The sequence below is a fragment of the Chaetura pelagica genome, unplaced genomic scaffold (assembly GCF_000747805.2).
Source record: "Chaetura pelagica isolate M959 unplaced genomic scaffold, ChaPel_1.0 scaffold109, whole genome shotgun sequence".
NCBI classification, from domain to species: domain Eukaryota; kingdom Metazoa; phylum Chordata; class Aves; order Apodiformes; family Apodidae; genus Chaetura; species Chaetura pelagica.
The window spans coordinates 15,367,479-15,381,137 of record NW_009970725.1 but is presented as its reverse complement, the minus strand read 5'-3'; the positions used below and the strand labels follow the sequence as shown (position 1 = coordinate 15,381,137).

Below are 13,659 nucleotides of genomic sequence, written 5' to 3'. Positions count from 1 at the left end.
CAATAGCACCGTAGCACCACCCTCCCCTCTGCCCCCTAAAGCCCCGCAATGGCCAAGTTTCAGCCGAGCTCAGCACCCCCCAGCAGCAGCAGGGACCCCTCCCGCCCGGATCGCTCCCTGACCAGGGGGGAGCGCGTCCTGACTTTCCCCAGTCACTTAAGCCGGCGTCTCACTGCTTGTCCTTAGAGACCACAGCTCCACTCAGGCAGAGAGCGTCTAGACAGTATTCATGATCCATCTGTCTGGCACAGCCAGGCTGATGACAAACTCTATTAGACCCGAAACAATTTTTTTTTTATTTTTTTTTTAATTTTTTTTTCCCCTGCTCTTCCCTCCTCCCATCTCCCTTTTCCTCCGAGAAGCAGTAATCTGACACTGAAAATTACTATCATTGTTGCAATGCTCAAAATAGCAGTGCCAGACTTTCATTAACATCAACGCTAGACTGCTAAATATTTAAAGAAATGGGTAAATTTCACCTGAAGTGGGACAGCCCGGCACACATGAAAGCAGAAGCACAATCAAAATGTAAATCTAAGCGGTTGTTTTTATCTGAGCAAATTTGGTGTCACAGTCAGAGGGGGATGCCAAAGGTCTCTTTAAACAAAATATTTTCCTTTGATTGAGCTTTTTGTTTTTCAAACAGAATCATTCTCCAACCCCCTGCAGATCCCTACAGGGCTCAGAGCTGACAGAAGTAGGAGGGGGTGGTGAAAGGGAGAGCTATATATTTGATTTGTTTGGGTTTTTTCACCTTGCAGAGGAAAATGAACTCCTACAGCAAACTCTTCTATGCCAAAACAGCCATGACACATCACCTCCATCAAAGCTGACAACTTGAAATTTGATGCAGACATAATTTTCACATGACAAGAAGGATTTCTTCTCCCTTATTTTATTCTTCTTCAAATTCTCATGCATGTCAACGTTTGTGCTTCACAGGCCCATGAACACTTACATACCACAGCAGAGATAAGTACCTGTACTGTTTTCTGCTAAACAACTAAAGACCTAAAATCTCCACCATTGCAACCCTTCTCAATCAGACATGATTTGGACACTGCAGTCTGCAAACAGACAACAGACTACGCTTCCCATTTCAAAATCTAATTTACTTTTAGCAGGACAAGGCAAGCTGATCGGTTGTTGCGAAACAAAGGGAAATGCTCAAACAAATGAACTGTGTCCTGCTAGAAGCAGGCACATTGTTTCAATTCCTCCAAGCCCAAATTTTGCAGGTCACGTGGAGCCTCAAGCTGCCGCCAAGGCCAAGTCTGCAATGTTTAAAATCCTGCTCTTCATCTCATTTTTCCTACCATGGCGTTGCACTGTTAAATGCACCCATGACCTCCGAGCAGCGTTAAATGAACAGTCATTTCCATTATCTCAATCAATAAGTCTTCGTAGCTGATTAAAATAAAAACAGTAAGTGGACCTACTGAAAACTGGTGCGGGCTATGTTGCAAGAGGGAACCTGTGGGGAAATGTGCAGCAACCCAGGAGCATCCTCACCAAGGAGGGGGAGCTACACACCAGCATGCATCACCAAACCTGTGTTAATAGTCCCAGTGTAAGCCACGCAAGCTGTTACCTTCAGATATCCAGTTTAAACACCTTAGCATCTATTTTGACCAGCTTGCTGGGTTGCACCTTGTGCTGTCTAAAATCAGGCTCCAACACACCTTAGAGTTGGCACAGATTTTGCCCGGCTGCCCTCCCATTTCTCTGTGCAATACAGACTGAATTGCCTCTATAGCAGCATAAGGAAACCCTACGTACAAGTCAGCAGAGTTGTCAAAACCAGAGGGCTGTAGAAATACACGTTTTGGTTACCTTTGCACAAGAGAGACATCTTATTGAGTTCAGCAGCAACATTTAAAAGGCTGAATTAAAACAGCCTTCACACTGGAGCCAGATCAGAGTTGCAAGGAATGAGGAACATCAGGTCCAGGAGATCTAAACTCTTCTAACACAATGGGAAAGCGTCTGCTATAATCACAAGATCCAGGGAGCAGGTCACTCACAAAAAATATCTCTCTATACCACTACTCACGCAACTTTACTAAACAATAAACTCCAATGAGACATTCTAGATTTGGCTGCTGGCAAGAACACAAATGAGAAATGCTTCAGTGGCTAGGAAATACGGGCTACCACTAACATGCCACATACTGCTTAAATAAACTAAAGCACAACTTCCATATGTAAATATATTTGTTTAGACATAATTTGGGGACAGTCTGTGTATTAATGTGAAATGAGATTAATATTGTTTCTACCATGGGAGGATAAAAGGTCTAAATACACTGTAAGAAAGGAATTTTTTGAAGAAACAGCCAAGGGGAAGGCGTGCCACAGTAGTGCCAGTGTGCTCCAGAAAAAGACAAGAGCAGTCCCAGAGAGAAACAGGCCACCCCCCTCGGACATAAACCAGCATACACACGTGGCTCCTTTCAACAGCTTCCTCCCCATTCAAGAACTGTGCACAAGCAGGAAGATGCAAGAACGGAGCTGATACCTAACACTGACCCCAAAGAAATCCCTGCTCAAACATAGCTAGAGTGTTGGGTTTTTTTAACACTCATTTTCTTCTTACTGAGCTGCATCACTGTCTTGTCACTAATTAGAGGCCAAAGAATGTAAGTATTCTGTGTTGGAAGGTAGCCTTGTCAGCTGGGATATTTCAAGCCCATACACTCTGGTGTACTCTGGTAGGGATCCCCATTAAAATCATTGAGCAAAAGCACGCACAAGCTTCTTAATTCAACATGTCATCCCTCTAAGGCCTGGGGACCTGACTTCAACAAGTATTCTAGAAACATCTTTTCAAGGCTGGAATAACCCAATACAACCAACTGCCATGTCCATAATAATGCTCTTTCCTGCTACCAACTTGCACCAATTCCTGCCATGTAGCAGCCTGTTTAATAGCCAGTACATGACAAGCATCAATAATCCTCTTTTGTTTTAAATACTGTTCATGGATATATTATTTTTCCATTGTACTTCTTTTTTTTTTCTCTTTGTTTCATCATTAGAACCCTGTTTCACTGGGTTCTGGATGTTTTTTATTTAAAACAGAAGTCCCTTTATTTATCAGCACTTTATTTATCGGTCCTCAAAGCGGTGAAAAAGTATAGTCACTGTCAATATTCCTAAATGAAACAAATAATGAACTGCTCCCTCTGCCACTAGGTAAGCAAAAAGTTAAGCACTTCTGAATGCTCCTAGCAATAAATGAAGTATTTCCTCTACAAAATCCTCATTTTCAATGTAGTTACAAAACCAGCAAATACAGTTCTTGAAGGACCAAACAGGACTGTTCACCTAATTACTCCTCTTCACTCAGCACTATCGAACATCATATTTTAGAGAGAATACAGAGAAAAGGAACAAATATAACAGATTTTAGGAAACATAATTCATGTGAAGGAACTTGGGTATTTCAATTTATTTTCTTAAACCCTCCCAGAAGGTAACTGACAGAAGGGTGGTAACAGCATTCACATCCGTCAAAGGCTGATTTGAGAAGGAAGCAAACCATTTTTCTCCATATCCACTGAAAATGAAGAGAAATGCTGCCACCATGACCTGCGTGGCCCTCCAGAGACAGGCATGAAACACACCAACGTACCTTCCCATTAAAGCAGTAGGAAACCTGCCATGGCAGGTTTTCTACAGACACATTTTGTTGAGTTTGCTCCAGATAAACTTTACGCTGCTGGATGTGAGGGGGGTGAGCAGCCAAACTGACCGGCACCACTTCCTTCCAGGCACACCTGGCTTCATGTTTGTGACCTACTGCAACACCTGGGGGAAAAAGATGTTACTTAGGGGAAGACCAGGATGTTTGCAGATCCTGGATCAAGCAAGAACTGATTTCTACAGGTCCCAGGATTTTTAAGGAGAAGGCCAGCACACAGTGCCAACACACTGCCGTCATTACTGCATGACTGCCACCAGCACAGAGGGTCAAAAACCACCAGTGCCCCCACTATCAGACCTCAAAGTGAAGGAGAATTTGGGGGTTCCACCTAGGAGCTCCACCCAGAAACTCACAGGGTGCCACCACTGCACTGTGGCTGCACAGGGCCACCACCTGCCATGTCTCAATTGTGTGCAAAGTCCTTCCCTCCATCTGCCTCCTCATGAGTTCCATGGCTCCTTTTGGACAAATGGTTGTGCTGGCTTGGTTTAAGAGAAGAGCTGTACAGTATTTCAGTCAAAAAAATTCCTCCATTTGAACTTCAAAGATACACTTACAAGTTTTGCATGCACAAATAATAAGGCATACCTTTTACAACTCAAAAACCAAGGCTAGCCTAAGTTCACGGGCAAATACATAGGACATTTGGATCTGGAACCATCACCAAAGCCTATAGCTAGTCCTAGGGCTTTGGAAACCATTCCACTCCAGAAAACAAATCAAAACAAAACCAAAATTAAATAACATAGAAGTATATGTAGGCCAGTGTGATTTCAAAATCTCTGAAATCAGTGCAGAGGTACCAAAGTACCATGAAGTATAAGATTTAAAAACATTTACAGTGCAACATTTAGAAACATGTTCATTTAGACCTCAGAAGGCAGATGATGGAAGAGATAACCAATATCTGACTTCATCTTCTATTGTGAATCCACTCCAGCATTCATTGGCACATGCATTTGTTAAAAAAATTACAGATACATGCTGCTTATTTTTCCTATTATTAAGGACACAACAACACTGATATTACTAAGCCATAGTCACAACCAGAAGTGAAACAGCATGCTGAGGGATGTCATTATTGGCAGCACCAAACCATCTGGAAAGTGGTGAAGTAACAGCATTTCTACTGTACTTGTAGACCAGAAGCATTATTGGAAAATTACTCCCTCATCCAGAGAGCTGAATTGTGGTTTAAAAAGAAATTATTGCAGAATAAACAAACAAACAAACAAAATAATCCAAGTTGGACTTCAGTGTGCATCACTGAGGGTAAAGCACTAAAAGAGCAAATCTGGTGATAAGCCCTGGCACTCTGTGTGAGATACTTATGTGCCAAAGAATAGCAACTAAAGCTGGTTTAAATATGTACCTACAAAAGCTCAGTGAGCTAACAAATAATGCTGATTTCAGCAAAAACACATATTTGATTAACAGAAATGGTGAGTGGAAAGATTACAACTTTCTAAATAGTCTGAACAGCATATACAGATAGTCACAGAGATAAAGTAAAAATTACTGTTTAGAATATCGGAAAACAAATTATTTAATAGTTCACATATTATGCTGTCTTTCTCAGAAGCCACATATGATCCACCTGATTATAACCTCAATGTCTGCAGCACGAACTCCCTTTTCATAACTACAACTTTACAGGTTTAGAAACCTAGAGAAAGCACATTACGAATCACTGTTGGTTCAAAGAAAAACAGTATTTACTTCCTCCGTCGCATCCCCCCTAGATATCACACTGCAGGCCAAGTTTCCAAACAGACTGATTTCTAAGGTAAACAGACATATTTGACATACATACATACATACAGGGATCCACACAAAGAGCCGGTACTTACAGCTAAAGATGCCTGGAGGTGGATGCTCTGTTACAAGCAGACAGTTCTCTTCATCACTGTTATCCCCACAGTCATTCTGTTGGTTACAAATCAATGAGCCAAGATACAAGCATTTACCACTGGCGCAGGTGAATTTGCACTCTGAAAAGCAAAAAAAAGAAACCAAAACAAAAATTTGTGAGGAAATTGATGCTTACCTTCTTCACTGCTAGAATGACTAATATTAAAGGCAACAGTTTTCACACAGATGCTATCGTGCTGGAAAGGTCTTTGTCACTTCAAAACCAAAATAAATAATACAGTATTTGTAACATCGCATGTATAAATATATGCATGACACATTCCAGATCACCGGAATCAATCCACTTGTAAATCAGATTTGCAATTTTGGAAGTTCAACTTCTTCAAAAAGAGATGGTATCTTTTTGTAGTTCATGTTGATTACAGTTCATTTCAGACAAAGACTTTGTTCTTATACATGTGTGTGTAGCACCTTGTGTATTTGGAGCAAGACAACATTATGAATAAAAATAGTAATTCTCCCACATTAAAAACAGTCTTGCACAACATAACCAGCATCCTCTGTAAGGCAACAGTATCGTTTGTATCCAGGAACAATCCTGTCCAGACACAGACAATTATTCCTTAACTACCTTACCAAAGCCAATTTGCCAGACTCCTAACTAATTATAATTAAACACTCAGTGTCTGCACATCAAACTCCCACATAACAGTTTGCTTTACAAAGTCAGTAAACTTTTAAAACCTCTGTAAAGTGTCTGAATGCTATATGCAGGCAGGTTGCATTTTTTACACTTTGTTCATTACAAAAAAATGAACTGTTTCCCCTAAATACTGTTTAATCATGAGAACAATTCCTATGATATATGTGACCAAGTATTCAACCAAAAACTTTGTTACCTCAAGTTCCTTCCTACTTTTCTCACTTTATCTGCAAAAGGATGCTGGCTGGCTAACTAATCCTGTGTAAGGTATCTCGCTAGACTGATCTCTAGCTCTCAAAAAAGAGTCAAGGTAAAACTCCCTATCTTGTCTCCCACTCCAAGTTCACACTGACAGGAGAGCTACCCAGTTACCCCTTCTGATAGGGATGACATGACTTCCATCCTTGGCCTTTTGTTTGCTGGTAAAGATTCTATAAGTGCTAACCACTGGTAGCTTTCTATGGGAATTATAGTCCAGAGCCCTGTCATCTTGGATGCTTTTTCTTTTAATTTTCAGAGCCCAGTGAGACAAGGCTTCAGTCTGACTGACTTGCTCTCTGTCTGAAGATGTAATACCTCAATATTTAAATAAGGCACTATATACTAAAGATTACTCCTATGGTAGATGATTGATAATTAAAATTCCATTGCCCTTCTGCTAAATTGATCATTTAAACATCACTTCCAGAAACAAAGCTTTAGAGTAAGCATTTGAGATGTAATTAAGAAATGTTCACAAAAATGGACAAGCAATTATAAAGAGCTTTCTTACTAAGCTTGTTTCCAAGTTAAATACACTACACATATAGCATAGAGGACATATTATATCTAGACAAATTATAATTTAATGATTACACTTCCAGCACATTGACAAATTCTGGCGATTGCCATTCACATGGAGAGGCAAAGTAGACAGAAACACTTTCAACTAGATTATTAGAGAAGTGCCATTCCCTGAACCCTGGGCTTCCCTAAGGATACAAGTCTGGGTTAGCTGATTCTGCTCCAGCAAGAACATCTCTGGTCCTTCCCAGCAAAAAGATTGTGTTTGTTCATTTCAACAGTATCAGCAAGAGACTTTCCTCTCATCTTAACAGCACTTGGACTTAGACTGAACTGAGATGACAGGAGCTCTAATTCTAAAAAGCCCCTAAAACAGTTACTGAAGTGAAATCTTTGCCACACATACCTGGGCTGTAGCTCAAGTTGCACCAGGGGATGCTTAGACTAGACATAAGGAAGAACTTTTTCATGGGAAGTGTTGTCAGATATTGGAACCTGCTGCTCAGGGAGGTGCTCCTACCCCTGGATGTTTTCAAAAGTCATCTAGATGTGGCACTTGGGAATATGGCTTAGTGCTGGACTTGGTAAAGTAGGATTAATGGTTGGACTAGATGATCTTAAAGGTCTTTTCCTACCAATTTTATGGCTACTTCCTCCTTGTCTCAGATATGTGAACATTGTCAAGGTGCATAAAAAAAAATCAGGCCTTTTGTCCCCCGTTGATGTGCCCACACTGATTGAAAGGTTGCTCACAATACTACAGAATTTCTATGCTGATTTTTAAATGGAATGTGTTGTCAAAATAATTTTGCCTTTGATGTTCTGCCAAATCTCTTCGCCAAGAAAGAAGTCATCATGTGTAAGGCCCGGCTGGGATGGAGTTAACTTTCTTCCTAACAGTCCATGTGGTGCTGTGTTTTGGATTTGTGACCAAATTACTGTTGGTAACACACTAGTGTTACGGCTATTGCTGAGCATGTGCTTGCATAGCATTGAAGCTTCCTCTTTTTCTCACTCTGCTGCTCCCAGGCAGCAGGCAAGAGGTGGGCAAGAGGCCAGGACAGCTGACTACAACTAACCAAAGGGATCTTCCACACCATGTCTACTTGTGGGAGGTGGTGAGTAACTGCTTTTGCATGACTTCTTTCTCCACTTTATTTCCATCACTTCTTAAACTAGCTTTCTGCTGTTAGTCTTCCTATTCTCTCCCTTTCCTGTGGGGTGAGAAGGGGTGGTGAGTTAACAGCTGTGAGGGTGCTTAGCTGCTGGCCAGGATCAACCTGTAACACATGCATGGGCAAAAGGAACTTCTAAATCTAACTCATTTTAATATCCAATGAAGGACACAGAAGTGCAAAATGTACCCTGCATAATCATGTTCTGTTGAAGTCTGAAGAAAATAGTCAAAGGAAAAATGTATGAATGTTACATGTACATGCCATATGCACAAATTAATTAAACTGATTATTCAGTGAAAACACAGATACTTCTGAACATGGAACATACTTAGCATCAGGTATCTGCAGCTTGTACACAAAAACTCAGTACCTTTAAGCAGTCTCCACAGTAAATGGATTTAAACAGTGTGTGCTTTTACCAGAAACAGAAGAGAACCCTTCCCTGTAAGGCAAAGTGGATCAAAGTCAGGCTGAGGGAGATAGTCGAAAGCAAATCCTACAGTAGTTAAATAAACCTTCAGAGATCTGCACCAAAATACTAGGAGTGACCTCAAAACATTCAAACGGGGAAATCCAGACCAGTCCAGACTAGACCACTGTGCCTAATGACATACCAGAGATCCCTTTCTGTACAAAGACTTGTACTTGGCCTGTCTAGACAAGAAGAGGGGGGGAAAGCTCCTGTTCTGAAAACAAGCCAGCAGGATCCTTCTTTCATGAATAATGTTTCAAAGCTAGATGTTTCCCTCTTCATTTTCAAGTGGCAATTAGTGAAATATCAGTAAGTTGGTCAGCAACTAGAGCTAAACCTGAAGCAAGATGACAGCTACTAGAGGTCAGCACTTCTTATAATTATGTCTTACTATGTTCGCAATTATGTCTGCAGCATAATTTTTAAATTTATCTTGCCAACATACTGATTGTTCAACATGAAGTTTTAATAAACATACTTCCATGTGGAACTAGACTACCTTGACAATAAAAAGAAATACTGAGAATACTGCTATGAATGTTCCCTGTTTTTATAAACTTTGTGCAAGTAGTATAAATAGGTATATTGCTTACATGTTCAAAGTTGATACTAATATGTATAAACTCTCTACATACAAATACCCATAAACACAAATGCAGTTCAAATCATTAATTGAAGGGTTTGTTCCAGCTGCAAGAGCAAAAGATGGATTTGCTTCAAGATACCAAAAAACCACCCTGGTTAGAGGGCTTTTTATTGTAAAAAGCAAAATCTGCTGTATTGGGTAGGCTTATTTTACACTTTCTGTGCCTACTCAACAAGATAACGTTATCCTTGCATTCAGCTTAATTCTTTTAGACTTCATTTACACTTGACTTCATCCATATGAACAGCATTCCCATTGTTTTGTCATCTCACTTACTGTAGGGCATTTTTAATTATAGCTAAGTGCTGTTTGTTTTTGTAATATAAGTCTAACCACAGGCCAAGGAAAAAAAAAAGTGACAAAGTGTCATATTGAAAAAATATGGGGGCTTAAGGCCACTGTTATGATGCATGTCACAGCCATTTATTTAACAGGTCTAAGATGATTATCTGACCCAGAGGCAGAATTCTATTCCATCCATTTGAATAAAAAATCAAAAACTATATACGCAGCCAGTGATCTCAAACTGTTGCGACTAAACTGTAGCAACACAGTCCAAATGCACAAAATGAAATCCTAAGTGACGTCTGGGACATAACCGGAGTGTAAAGGCACACTCCCAAAATCCAGCAAACTGGTAGCAGCTCTGGCAGCACAGCCAGCAGAGGGTGATCCTGCTGGTGTTATGTGTGGATCTAGACCTACAGAATAAAGGCCTAATTTCTTACATAAAGACTCCATTTTAAGTATGCCATCATACTTCTTCATAGTCCTGTTCATATTGCAACACATAACAACCTGAAAGAAAATATGCTTAAATGGCATCATCACCTCTTGTAAGGGTAACAAGAGGCAGAAATAGTAAATTGAGGAGGGTGGAAGAAAGCACACTTCACTAGAGATTAAAGAAAAATAAACCACAAATACCAATGTCAGTATAATAAAACCCTGTCCAATCTCTGATAAACATTTGTCTGTGTATAATTTTTTATATTGTAGATTGCAGCTTTATAATGGGAAGTAAATCATAAATAGGAGGCAGTATACACAAGGAACATGTTTATTTGGGAAAAAGCTTGGTTAATAAGGAAGATGGCAAGCTGCCATGCAATCTAATAAACCTCCACTGGTGCAGGGAGGGGAGGGATAAATAGGTCTTTACAAAACAAAAAAAAAAACACTTCACAAAAAGAATGCCAAGCAGAATACCAGCAAAAACGAAAGCAGATCAGTTTATGGAGAGTAAGAAGCAGAGAGTAAGCCACAGTCAAAGACCTGTCCTTGCTGCCTACAGCCTTGTGCAGGATGGGAGTCTGTTCTTGGAACCACCCAACCTGGAGACCAAGAGACTTCCTTTGCCCAGGGCAGATTACAGCCTTAAAACCAGGCTGATTGAAAGAAGATTGTTAGTGCTTCAAAACTAGTCTCATTTGTTGAGCTGCTGCCCTCTTGCAGTCCCTCATGCTCGCTTGCTTATCCAGCAATTATCTTTTCATCTTCTTCTTAAGGCAAAGCCTGAAGCTATGCCCTTTAACCAGTTACTATTTATGCCAGTAGCTCACAGAAGCAAACACAATATTCTTATACACAGGTAGTGAAATCTGCTGTTCGGTTCACCAGTTCAGGGCACTAGGGCATTTTGCTAAGCTTACCTTAATTAATAGCCTGAACAAAGTTACACTAGACCTCGTGGAGACAACTGAAAGCCCTTCTTCATTTTGTCAGTGAGGTCGGTTTTTTTGTCTGTGATCTTTCTTCCCCATACATACCTGTCTCCGGTGTGAAATGAAACAGAAAGGTCCCTTCCTGAAGTCTACTGGGGCATTATGAAAAGAATTTTCATCAACACTGGAAATTTTTTCAGGAGACTGGCTGTCACTCAGCCGCCCTCCTACCCAAGTAGCAAAACTCCAATACCTCGCAGCAGGGGCCAGCAGCTGCCCTTATAGCAGATCTCTGGGAGAACAAGAAGACAATAGTTCCCATCTCAGCACTCATCTCAAACAGACAAGCCTCTCCAATGTGATCACAAAGACCCTCAGGCTCACCCAAACAGCCAGTTTTGCCACGACGGGGAAAGGCCAGTGAGGGAAAGCTTCTTTTATTGCCACCTTCATGGATGAGCTTTTCTATTTATTAATTTATCTCTCCATAAGACTTTCTGTGTAAAATCAGAATACATGTTCATATTTTCTGCCCTTCTACCCACTTGCTTTTCCTGACCTGGCAGTGATCTGCCCATTTATACCCACACAGTACTGAAACGCCAGAACTTCTCAACAAAACCCAAGAGTCGTGTTTCCTGCTCTCTGTCCATATGAAGCCTCCTTACATCCCCACCAAAGCAGCCTGACCCCTTCTCTGGCCACACAGCTTCTACATAATGTCCCCTGGCACCACATGCCCTGCACTCCCCCACTCAGGGACTTGTATCAGTGCCAACAACTCAACCAACTCACGGTCCTGACTTTGACCCATGAGGTGTTCAGGTCAGAGCCCACAGAAAGGACACAACACCATGGCAGACACGTACAGCCACCAACGTGGCAGACAAGGAACACCTTCACTGCAGCTCCCAAAAAGGAATGACCTACAAGAGATGGGTTTCCACTAGCTATGAGAAGGCCTCATGTTTCTCTTAGCTCAATGCAGTGGCAAAGCAGGGCCACCATGGCAATGTCAGCCCCACCTGTGTGCCCATGTCTTGGCCCATCACCTCACCCCAGGGAGCTGCCTGATGCCCAGGGTTGGGGATGCCCTTCTGCCCCCCTGTGCCCTGCTCCGGGGGTTGCCTGACAGACTTCAGGGGAGCCTCCACCTTCCCTTGACTTATCTATAGACACTTGCAGAGTTTTCCTAATCAAGTATAGGGAACGTACATCGGTGACTCTGCTAATGACACTCTCATTTTCAGTTGTGAAATTACATGAGGAGACGATTAAAACTACATTAAATATGTACCTTATAATTTTTGTCAAGCACTATGTCATTATCATGGGCAAGTGCAGATGAGAAGGGCATGTGCAAATGAGATCTTCGTAATACCTAGTTCTCCTTAATCATAATTCAAAGAATTTCTGAATTATGGCAAATATTTTAAAATTATCTTAGTTGGTTTTCATCTTAAGAAATCTTTAATAATCACAGGCAGTATCACTGTGTTTGTAGAGTGCTGCATACATAGAGGAATATAAAATTAAAAAATCATGTTGCTGTAGCAGCTTCTTGGAATATTCTTGGAATATTCTTTGCATAGAAAATAGCTCAAGACTAGACCATTTTATCAGGTAACATCATACCCTTTGAATTCAGAGAAATATAGACTAAACTATGTCACTTCACAGAAGCATTGCTAAGTATTGATTGTAATCCATAAAAATGGGCCCAGCTGAACACACAACAGTTACTTCAGGGACTACCTGGGCACTGGAGAAAATGGGATGATTGGTGGGAAAAAGTGCTGTCGTTCTGTCCTCTGTTATTAAATTAGGTCAGATTACTAAAGACTGTGACCCTTGTAAGGCAGGAACTGTTTTCAGTTAGCTCTCCTAGGAGGCACTGAAATCCAGAAAAAATACCATTTTCATCTGCAGTTGTGTAATATTGCTGAAGCAAGGAGAGGTCTGAAAATACACCTGAGAAGGTAACTTCCCATGGAAGTACAATTCAGGCAAGGGTATACCAGGTTTCACGTGGCTGTTCAGAAGATGTCAACATAATAATGGTAGCAGTTTGGGGTTTTTTTGCACATCTTCCTCTACACAGTGTGCAGAAAATGTAAAAGAAATTAATGGATTTGCTACGTATCAAGATGCAGGACAGTTACAAAGCTTCCACTGTAATGTGAATTCCAGATTTTAATGGACAAGAGAGTTCTCCCTTCATTTCTCAATGGCATTTGAATTCTGCAATGCACACTAATGTGAGTAATGACAAGTCTTTTATCATCAGTAACATGTTCTCCAATACACATCTGAAGAGATTCACACATTTCTGTAGTATGTACCTTGTCACTGATAGGTTTTGTACTTTCAGAGTAAGTCCAGTTTCCCTTTAAATCCAATTATCTAACACGTGCCTAATTCAGATCACTTTGCCTCAGTGATCGTGTAGTAAAAAATATAAGCAGAATCATACATACAGTACAAACGGATTGCTCTAAATGTCTTGCATTGTAGAGTAAATAAAATAATTTTTACAAACTAGTACTGTCTTACATTAATTGTTATTTAATTCTTCAGTCCTTATTCAGCTCTATCTAAAAAATTCGTCACACTTTCTGTTCACCTTAGTACTTTT

General features: G+C 40.7%; 1 protein-coding gene across 1 annotated transcript in view; it reads right to left on the bottom strand.

The window, feature by feature from the left end:
* LDLRAD4 (low density lipoprotein receptor class A domain containing 4) overlaps positions 1–13,659 on the bottom strand; it is a 288,329-nt gene that overhangs the window by 141,870 nt on the left and 132,800 nt on the right. The window contains exon 4 of the mRNA XM_010006946.1: positions 5,557–5,748. Within this exon, the coding sequence (XP_010005248.1) occupies positions 5,557–5,748 (192 nt within the window). The remainder of the gene's footprint in view (positions 1–5,556; positions 5,749–13,659) is intronic.